The sequence below is a fragment of the Geotrypetes seraphini genome, chromosome 16 (assembly GCF_902459505.1).
Source record: "Geotrypetes seraphini chromosome 16, aGeoSer1.1, whole genome shotgun sequence".
Classification (NCBI taxonomy): Eukaryota; Metazoa; Chordata; class Amphibia; order Gymnophiona; family Dermophiidae; genus Geotrypetes; species Geotrypetes seraphini.
Window position 1 is genome coordinate 42,844,462 of NC_047099.1, and position 10,909 is coordinate 42,855,370.

General features: G+C 42.4%; 1 protein-coding gene across 1 annotated transcript; it reads right to left on the reverse strand.

The window, feature by feature from the left end:
* Window positions 1-9,552: 9,552 nt before the first annotated feature.
* NHLH1 (nescient helix-loop-helix 1) lies at window positions 9,553-9,954 on the reverse strand. The gene has a single exon (XM_033923595.1). The coding sequence runs from the start codon at window positions 9,952-9,954 to the stop codon at window positions 9,553-9,555; it is 402 nt and encodes a 133-aa protein (XP_033779486.1).
* Between the last annotated feature and the right edge of the window lie 955 nt (window positions 9,955-10,909).

Here is a 10,909-nt window from a genome sequence, read left to right on the forward strand (position 1 = left end):
TCTGAAGAGCATAGTTATCAATGTGGGCTACCGTTAAGACGTGTTATATTATCGCTAACTCATGCTATTTTATGCAGTGAGACCTGGTTACTAGTAACTGGGGCTAACAGTAAAATAATACATATTAATGATTGATTGATTGATTTCAAAAATTTATCAACCACCTATTCCTAGGCGGCATTACAAAAGTAACATACACAAAACGACACAGATCAAACTTTATTTAATTCAATAGATCCTTACAATACAGGTCATCCTAAAACCAGCATTAAACAACACATCTTTTAGTGAAAAGCTTCTAGAAATAATGTAGTTTTTTTTTTTTTACTTCTGAATATCAGATCGCGCCCTTAGCTCAGATTGATAAACCAAACCATACCATACATTTTCTTATATTCTGTAATTTTCTACGAGGAATCATTGCGGCTTACAATAAGATTGGGATCATTTATTCCATTAGCAATCAGATTTTAGCTAGGGGGTTTGGGGTTACCCCTAAGAGAGAGTCATATGTGATGTATCTGGTTAAGGTCAACCATGAACATCTTCAAAAAAAAATATACCCTGAAAATGGCTGACACACTCAATCAATAGTGCTTATTCTTTATCAATAATATTTACCCTGGGTCAGCCAGAACCATCTATATATGTGGTAAGAGTTGTTAATGTAGCTGATTTTAAAAACAGTTTGGACAAGATTCTGGAGGAAAAGTCCATAAACTACTGTTGAAACAGGTATGGGAGAAGCCACTGCTTGCCCTGAATTGGTGGCATGGGATGCTGCTAATAATATCTGAGTTTTTGCCAGGTACTTGTGACTTGGATTGGCCTCCGTGAAGACGAGATACTGGGCTGACCCAGTAAGGCTATTCTTATGTTCTTAAGATGCACGGAGCAGATAGCTAGGAGAGAGACACGCCAAAGTCGTCAAAGGTACATGGCATATTTGGGACATATAGAAGAAGATGACAGTCGCTGAAGAGAATGGTCAAGGCTGACTGGAGACTGCTTTGAGGTTTCGCCATCGCCATGAAACCGCATGGCAACTACCTCTGTTCCGCCTGTAGTGTTTCTCTGCCCGTTTGCCACTTTCCTTTCTTGCTAAGGCTACACTGCTCACTGACTCTGTCCCAAGAGAATATGCGCAGCTGACCTCTGTGAATGTGCCAGAAGGGTTAATTCACAAGAAATTAATTTACCCCTCCCCACTGTCACTTTCTGTCGCCCCGGCACTGGGAGCCACAGCTGTTGCAGAAGGGATGCCTGCAAGCATAGAAAAATAATTTCAAACAATTTAACAGTTCTACATGCTAAATAAGGAATGGGCTGATTGCATTCAGTTTGCCTGAGGGATGCATGGAGGGGCTGGGAGTGGGGAGGTGAGGATTCCAACCTGAATGGGACAGGCAGTGGGAAGGAAAGCCTGGGAGACTCCAGAGCTGTGCTGGAGAAGGGGGGTCCCAGAAATTCATTTTCTGACCAAGTAGAGCTGACTTGGTAAAAGCCCCTTAACCACAAATATTAACAGCTCCCCGCTATGAGGTCCACATGAATTTTGTCAAGTGTTCATAGCCCAAACCATTTCAAGCATAACCAAGTCATGCAGAATTACCAACCCCTCAGCTAAGATTTAATTGCAAGCGGCACTGATACAAACCTGCCCATAGACTTGAGAAAAGAAGAATCCTATATTACATTACATTAGTGATTTTTATTCCGCCATTACCTTGCGGTTCAAGGCGGATTACAGAAGAGGATTTCTGGACATGTCCAGAGGTGTTACAGAGTAAAATAATAATAATAATTTTATTTTTATATACCGCCAAAGCCATAATAGTTTGAAGCGGTTTACAACAAGAAGAGCTGGATAGTCAGCGAAAAAAATAGCAATGAAGTCTTTGGTTACATAAAGTCACAATGTAGGGATATCGAGTACATGTGAATAAGGGTTCAAGGGAAGGTTTAAGAGTTCTTGGTTACAAATTGGTTAAACAGGTTGGTTTTAACTTGTTTTCTGAAGTTAAGATAGGATGAGGAGTGCTTGATGAAGATGCCTAGCCAGCCGTTTTGTTGACTTGCTTGGAAGGCTAGAGTTCTGTCAAGGAATCTTTTGTATCGGCAGGTTTTTATTATAGGGTGGCTGAACATATGAATTCTGCATGTAGGCCTGGTGGAGCTATCCAATTTAAAATAGGAGACCAGGTATAGGGGGGCCATACCAAGAATAGATTTGAAACAAGGCAGGCAAATTTGAACAGCACTCTTGCTTCTAGGGGTAGCCAATGAAGATTTTGATAGTAGGGGTTATGTGATCCCATTTTTTATGCTGAAAATCAGTCGTACTGCTGAATTTTGTATGATTCGGAGTCTTTGAATGGTTTTCTTGAGGGACCCCAAATAGATGATGTTACAATAGTCGAGAAGGCTTAAGATGGAGGATTGTACCAGTAGGTGAAAGGATGCTGCGTCAAAGTATTTTCTGATGGTTCTAAGTTTCCATAGTGTCGAGAAGCCTTTTTTGATCAGTGACTCTGTGAATATCTAGAGTGAGGTAACGGTCTAGCATCACTTCCAGGATTTTTATGGACTCGATGATAGGGAAGTCCTGTCCGTTCAGGGAGACTGAAGTATCTTTGATTTAAAAGACATTTAAAAGTACATTTTTTTCAATTGACTTTCTCAAATTAGAATAGAGTTAGGGACTGTGATCTGTGTTTATATAATGACTGATTTTTTAATGGAGAATTTTTAGCTGGCTGTATTTGAGTGTTTTATTGTTTTGCCATTCGAATGGTTCTTATTGAGATGTGGTTTGTTATATTTATGAAGAAATTTTTTTTTAACTTCTGTTCTTAATCTTTCCTTTTCTGTTTTTAATGGCGTTCTTTTCTTGATGAATGTGATGTATGCATTGTAAACCGCTTGGATCCTTTTTGGCCATTTATGCCGTATATAAAGTTTTTAATAAACATAAACAAAGTGCCGATTTTTGAAACTAAGTTTTCAGATGCCTTGCAGGTCAATTACCCTCCAGGGGGCATGTTAGAGGCATATTTTGGGTGGGATTTGTGTGGTCTTAGCACTTGGATGTCTTTCAGGCATAATCCAACATTTCCCAAGATGTCCAGGATGCCATTTAGACATCCAGAGGTAGACCTGCTTTAAAAGAGTCTAAGTGCCAAAAAGATACCCAAACTGACCAGATGACAACTGGAGGGATGAAAGCATGCCTCTCCCACACTCCCCAGTGCTCCCTCACCCCCCCAAAATGTGATAGAAACAGTACCTACCAGCCTCTATGACAGCTGGAGATATTATGGGCCTGGTGGGCGGTGTAGTGAACCATAGAGAGGAGGATCCAGGCCCATATCCCCTTCTAGCCACTGCATTTATGGTGGAAAGTGCGAGGCCACCAAAACCCACTAATACCTGCAGCCATAAAGGTTACTGGGTTGGTGGATAGGAGGGTATAGTAGGTTTTGAGTGAGTTTAGGTGGCTTCACCATACTCTATAGGGGGGTTATGGTGAAATGTGTAACTGGTACCCTTTATGTGACGTTCACAGCAATGCCTCCTAAGGTGCCCCACTGCCCATGGCGTCCATTAAAATGCTGGCCCCCTCCCATGTCCAAATGGTCTTGTTTTGGACATTTTGCATTTGGATATCTAGACAAGTCACTTTTGGAAAAAAAATGTTGGACATCTTGAGGTTTCGAAAACGGATGGAGAGACATCCAAAGTCGGACTTAGACTTCCTATTGAAAATGGACCTCTGTGTGAATTACCTTGTATAAGAGGTGGCCTACACCCACTGGTTGACATGAACACAAGTAAAACCTGGATATCTCAATCCATCCTCCTTTTCCTGGAGCAATATATATATATAGATAGATAGATAGATAAGCGGTATAAAAATAAATAATCCTTTATAAATATTTCTGTTATAAACTAGAAGTCCCTAGATGCAATGGGGCTAAAACCAAGACTAGCTTAGCTCATCCCTTATAACAGAAATGCCAAGTTACCCAGTTCCAGGCTGGAGATTTTGTAATGGTCCTGATTTTGAACTAACATCCCAAAGTAGTGGGGGATTTGTACTGCCTGATCCCACCTACTGAAATTAGTGCTGCAGGTCCCATAATGCACCATGATGGGGTGGTCCGAAATCCAGAACTGTCCTAAAAATCTCTAGCCTGGAACCAGGTAACTTGGCATCTCTGTCATAATATGGATCTATTGGCACCAGTCCAGCTATATCAGCCCCAAAACAATTGTTTCCAGACAGAACAAAAAAACGCTTCTAGTGTAATATGTTAATATTCCCATTTTTATTTTGCAATGAAATCATAAATAATTCTGATACAATCTAAAATAGAAATGAAAGAGTCATCTGTTTTATACAAAGGGTTGGCATTTCTTCCAGGTACTTAACTCTTCTTTATAAATTAAAAAAAGTGCACATTACAGTAAATAAATAGCAAAAAAAAACCAATAAATACATTGAACATATATCCTGATGACATGGGAGGAGAGGGTGTGGCAATCGCAAGCGAACTGCAAATGAAGCTGGGCTCTCAACCCAGGCCGCGTGACTTCTAAGGTGTCTTCTGACTGAGTTCCAATGGCCACAGTTGCCCGCTAGTGTTTGCTCAGCCATGGATACGAATGTTGACACTTCCAAACAAATCCATGTTATGAGTTCCAGCCAGGGCTCAGAATGAAAAGCTTTTCAGGGGGGGGTCACTCCTCTCCAACCCCAAGATTATCAGAATTTATTTATTTTTTTTACAAAATGAAGTGCAGATTTGTTATTCTTTAGAAAGAACAGCTTAAAAGTTCAAAAGTTTATTTTAAAAAACCTATCTCATTTGTCTACACATGATGCTAGGTGTGTGCAAGGAAAACAATTTCATTTTGTATAGCTTTCCATGTCATTTGTAGCTTTTTATGTTGTCATTTTAATTTCAGGGTCAATGGTAATTATACATACAATTTTTGAAATGCAATTAATTTCAGGATTTTTCCCATTGGTTCCATCAGAAAATGACAAAATAACCACCTTCCGTTTCCAAAAACTGCATATCCCCTTATAATGCTTTCCTTGGGTTACCAGTTACCTCCTGTTTTTTGGGGACTGGCTGATCCAGTCCTGGTCTTAGCCTTATGGTTTCTTGATGGCTCGGGTCAGCACAGCCGTTGGATTTTCATAACTCCATCCCCTTTAACATAAGTATTGTAACCCTGTTGCATTTGTTAGACAATTCAGAACAGAGCCACCGAGTTACCCATTCCAGGAGGGAGAAGTTTAGGCCAGTCCTGGATTTCTTGCCAATGCCATCCTGGTGCATTATGGGACCTTCAGCACTGATTTCGATGCTTTGAGTTGTAAGGCTAAAACCAGGACTGGCTAAAAAGTCTCTCTCCTGGAATGGGTAACTTGGCAGCTCTGAAATAAGACCAAGGGATTTGGCATTCACAATGTCAGTTGGAATATTGCTTTCAATGGAAGTAAAACCAGGCTAACCCTATGCCAGTCCAAAGTTAGTCACGTTCAGTGTTATGAAGTCCCCTTCTAATGGGGCTTGGCTTAGAAAGGGTGTGTTGTTCTCTATGGTATGAAAAATGAGAGAAAATGCTGATGCCTAGAATGAAGAATTGTTATGAAAGTCTAGTAAACCAAAAAATTGCCAAATATGACAGCAAAGATTTGCCCCTCGTAGTTCTCAGAATTTACTCTTTTTCAGGCATGCTTTCCTTTACCTGGTTTCTGGTCCCAAGAAAAAGGAGGAGCAGTCCGGACCTTGCAACTCCTGCCTCAAGATAAAACCTCAGAATAGCAATGCAAAAATGTCACACCTGCACAACCTGGGTTACTCTATGGCTTCAGTTCTGTAGGGAAAAGCTAAGCCAGTCTTTCCTGTTGCATGCAGGGAGTTGTAGTTTCTATTTCTTTCAAGCATGCAATGAGAGTAAAATCTGGATTGGCTCAGGCTCTTGCTACTGACCAGGAGCTGTATAGTAAATCTAGTTTAGGCTGATCTGAAAACTCCCAGGTCAAGGGGGAAAGGCTGAGTCAGTTCTTGCTTTAACTTCACTGCATCCAAGATGTTTTGTAGTCTGCTGGAAATATGGCTTGCACTAGGGGAAAACCAGAACTGGCTTAGTCTGTGCTTGATGACCTGGAGTGAAATGGCGACCCTGGTTTCTGACCTGCACCTGTTTCCACATTTGGGTATAATGCATTCTGGTTCTGCACAGTGCCAGTACTTAGAACCACTGAACAGAGCCATCTTAATGTCTGCAAAATTACATCAGCTGAATTCCTGAAAAAAAATCAGCCAGAGCTTCCCATTTGGTTTTAATTCCTCTGGAGGTTTCCTTTGAAGGACAGCTTTTATCTCTGTTCTAAGGGTGATGGACTGACTCTAATTGTGCAGCCATGCCTGAGTGCATCTCTGACAGCTTCCTTGGGGGTTAGTCTTACAGAAAACCTACAACATGCCCTTTGAAAACTAGAAGGCAGAGATGCCAAGTTACCCAGGTTGAAGATTTTGGGACAATCCTGGATGTCTGACCACCCCATTTGGTGCATTACAGGACTTGTAGCATTGATTTCAATGAGCTGGATCAGTCAGTACAAATCCCACACTGGCCAAAAATCTCCAGCTTGGAACTGGATAACATGGCAGCTCTGAGAAAGAGGCAGACCATGACAGACCCACCCTGTAAGGTAGTTTGACAGTTGCAAATACACTGAAGGGCTCTTATTATTTAGCATGAGGACTAAGTTTTGGCAGCAGACCTGTGACCACAGATTTCCAAATCAGGACACCTATGGGAGAATGTCCCAAATCCATCCAGGTAGCCTCAAAGTCCATCAAATATACTTGAGATCAATCTGCATCTGTGGTTCTCAAAACCCATCCTGGTCAGATTTTCAGGATATCCCCAATGAATAAGCCTGGCAGAAATGTGCATATAATGGAGGCAGTGTATGCAAATCAAGTTTATGCATATTCATTGGGGATATCCTGAAAACCTGATTAGCAAAGGAGTGCTCCAGGACCGAGCAGCCAGGACAGGTTTGGGAACCACTGATTTGCATGGAGAAGAGATAGCTTATGTTAATGTATCTCTTGTATATTCATCGTAGACACCCTGAAAACCTGACAGGAGGTGGCGTCCTCGGAATTGGTTGGGAACCTTGCCTATCGACCTTGGGTTGCCACCTGACTCCACATCACAGGATTTGTTATTCTAACTGTTCCATTGAGCTACTTAAAGAAAACTGAAGCCACAAGTTCACGTAAGCAGTTTGAAAACCAGAACTGGACTGCTCTGTTCCTTATGATACGGAGCAGGGGTGGCAGCCACGTTCCTTGAAGGCCACAGCCCAGTTGGGTTTTCAAAATTTCCACAATGAATATGGATGACGCACGTACATTGTGGAAATCTTGAAAACTGACTGGGTTCTGGTCCTTGAAGATCGTGGTAGTCCCCTACTGATACGGAGTTAGATAACCATAGAGAATGACATGGGGACAGAATTTGTCCCTGTCTCCGTCCCCATAAATCATCCTTGTGTCATTCTTTAAGGAGAGAGGGAAGAATCAGAGTATGCATGGGCACAGCCACTGACCCTCAAGCCTTGCATTGAAGAATGCTGGTGTAGAATGACACGGGATGGTTTCCTGCGGTTATCCGAGGGGACAGGGACAAATTCTGTCCCCCATGTCAATCCCCTGAACCTTTCAACACACTATAAAGATTACCCAAATTTAGACACTCAGATCCACAGGCAAACTAGTTAGTTAGTGGGTCATTAACAATCAATTAGGATTTACATGTGACTCTGCCTGTTCGCTGTTCCATAACACACTACACACCTAAATAGTCTTGAGCACAACTCAAAAGGAGGTGTGGCCAGGGAAGTGGCATGGGCATGGAGTAGCATTATAGAATAGGGCCATTTAAGTGCCCAGCTGCCATTGGTTGTGTGCCACCATTGACACTAGCTTTCAGTTGACATTGGGTACAGGAACCCACGCTAAGTGTTATTCTATAAAGGTTGCTTAGAGCTGAGTGACCTTTAGAATTGGCACTTAGCATGGACCTCCCTAGCCCCTAACTTTGGCCAACATTTGTCAATTCCCTCCTAAGGGGGTAAATGTTATAAGGATCCATCTAAATTTAGGTATCAAGAATGTACATCAATGCCCGCTATTTAAGCTACCTCATCAACTGAGTATAACGCAGAGACCTGAGACCTTAAGGACCACAAACCAATCGGGTTTTCAGGCTACTCCTAATGAATATGCATGAGATAGATTTGCCTGTCTACTGCCTCCAATGCATGCATTGGGGGAGGGGGGTATCTTGAAAACCCAACTGGTTTGCTGGAGTTTGAGATCCCTGGAAGAAAGGCGGAGACTGGAGTTTTCATCCACCAACCAGTTTCATGGGTTTTGACAGGAGAACAATCTGGAAGGCCAAGAGAAATACAATTGGAAGCTACGGCCAGTGTAAAGATATTAGGCACCCCAGACAAATTTTAGTCTTATCTCTCCCACCCCCTTCCGTAAACGTAAGGCCCCTTGTTCCCTCCAACAATCATGATCACCTCAATACTACCCCTCCTAAAATAATCAGGATAAATAGGTTATTTGAAAACTAAAGAAGACAAAAGAGGCGACCTGTGATGCTCAATCTTTTTATTTACTTCTAAGACCCGACACAAACGTGTTTCAACCGTAAGGCCTGCCTCAGGGGTTTTACCTAAAAAAAAAAATAATCAACCAATCGATGGTAATTAAGACACTATTAGAAGCTTGATCGCTATACTGGCAATAATCTCACGTATCCATTCAAAGTGAAAGTCGGTTCTTAGCGGTGAATAAAAATATTGAGCATCACAGGTCGCCTCTTTTGTTCTACCTTGAGGAGTAGAATCTCCTGTATTCGCGTATTATGTGAAAACCACCCACCCTCAGTATTAGTAAAAGTATTTTCTTTCATGTATGGTTGACTGTAGCTGCCCTGTGCTGCTCTCCAGAGGTTGCTGCCTTAGTTGGTTGCCTTGTCATGTCTAATAGTTGGCCCTGCCCTACCGGGTACCAAATTAAAATTTTTCTCTCTCTCTCTATTTTTATGTTTTTAAAGGTATTTCGAGTGTGCTTGGAGCTCTAGTTCTGAGAAAACTGAGTGGGAAATGCGTCAAAAAGAGAGACAGACACTACACTCCAGTCTGCCAGTGAGTTTCACACAGCTCTCGTCTCATGAGGCTCTAAAACTGATGATTTTTAAATGCCAGTCAGTAATGGTCACCTGGAATCCAGAGGAACGCATCACATGAGAATAAGAGTGGGAAAAATAATGTCTTATGCTTATATTTAAGTTCCTGTTTTACTCAGGATGCAGATAGGATGTAATATTTTAGCTATCTGTTTCTCACGTGGATTTGGGAAATACACCAGGAAGCAAATACACATATTTTGCTCCATCTCCTACTGTATTTGATTCCCATGGATTTCGGGGTTATTTTCAGGTGGGCTCTCATACATCCAGCACGTGGTTCAGGTAAGAGATGTAGCAGATAGCCAGCCGGAGGATTTCGATCTTGGACAGCTTCTTGTCAGGAGGCAGAGTGGGGAGCAACTTGCGCAGCTCGGCAAATGCCAGATTGAATGCCTCCACTCGGATACGCTCCCGGGTGGCATGGGCTGTCCGGTACTTGGCTGTGGCCCGCCGGCGCCGGCGCCGTTCCTCCCGGCTGAGGTGCTGCAGCTCCCGCTTCACTGAGTCACTGGTCTCGAGCAGCCTGGCCTCTACACAGGTGCCTGCGCCAAGGACCCCATCCTGGGCTCCGCCCCCTCCGCCACAGTCGCTAAAGACAGATTCCGTCTCTGAGTGTGTTGGGGGCAGGTCAAGTTCGGTCTGATCTGAGTTCAGCATCATCTTTGTCTGGGGGCAATGTTATGCGGATTTTAAAATATATCCAAAGTGCAGAAGAGCAAAACTAATTTGGATTATATAATAATGAGGAATTCAAGGGATATTTTAATACAACTAGAAAACACAGGCTAGAGTTCTTATGTTCATTGACAGCTACAAAACCATTTCCAAAAGGAACAGTCTGTTCTGGAAATCAATAAATACATAGGTGTACTTGAAATATTCTGTCTGTTTTCTCTTACGACAGGTAGAAGCTCTCACTGTCCGTGTATCTCATGGAATTCTTTCCAAGAAGCCTGGAAGATAAAGAAAAAAAAAAAGATTGGGAAAAGGATCATCACACACCTTTCAACTAAGAGTTAAGATAGTGGTAAGATGGTTAGCTTAGCAGGTTTTAAAAAGGTCTGGATAATTTCCTAAAAGAGAAGTCCATAATGGCTTATTAGCAGCATCAAATCTGTTTTACTACTTGGGATCTAGCTAGGTACTTGGGACCTGGATTGGCCACTTGGAAACAGGAGGCAGGGCTTGATGGACCTTCGTTCTGTCCCAGTATGGCAGCTCTTATGTGAGCCAAGTCTAGGACAATCAAGCCATTGTGACATCACTGATGAGGTTGGCTCTTAGGCATTGGTGGAATGAGGCATTATGACATCACAATCTTAGCTCTTTGGGTTTCTGTCTGGTATTTGTAATCTGGGTTGGCCACTGTTGGTAACAGCTTACTGGGCTTGATGGACCTTCAGTCTGTCTCAGTGTGGCGATTCTTAAGTTCTTAGAGAGGAGAAAGTGAGAGCTAGTGGTTAAAAAACCAACCAACCATTACTCAAATATGAGGCTATGGATCAGTGGTTGAGTTGCTTCCTCTGTACTTAGAGGTGGTGAGATCAACTCCTAGAGCTGTTCCTTGTGACCCTGTGCTGTCGGCTCTGAAATGCCTTTCCCCTTATGTTAAATC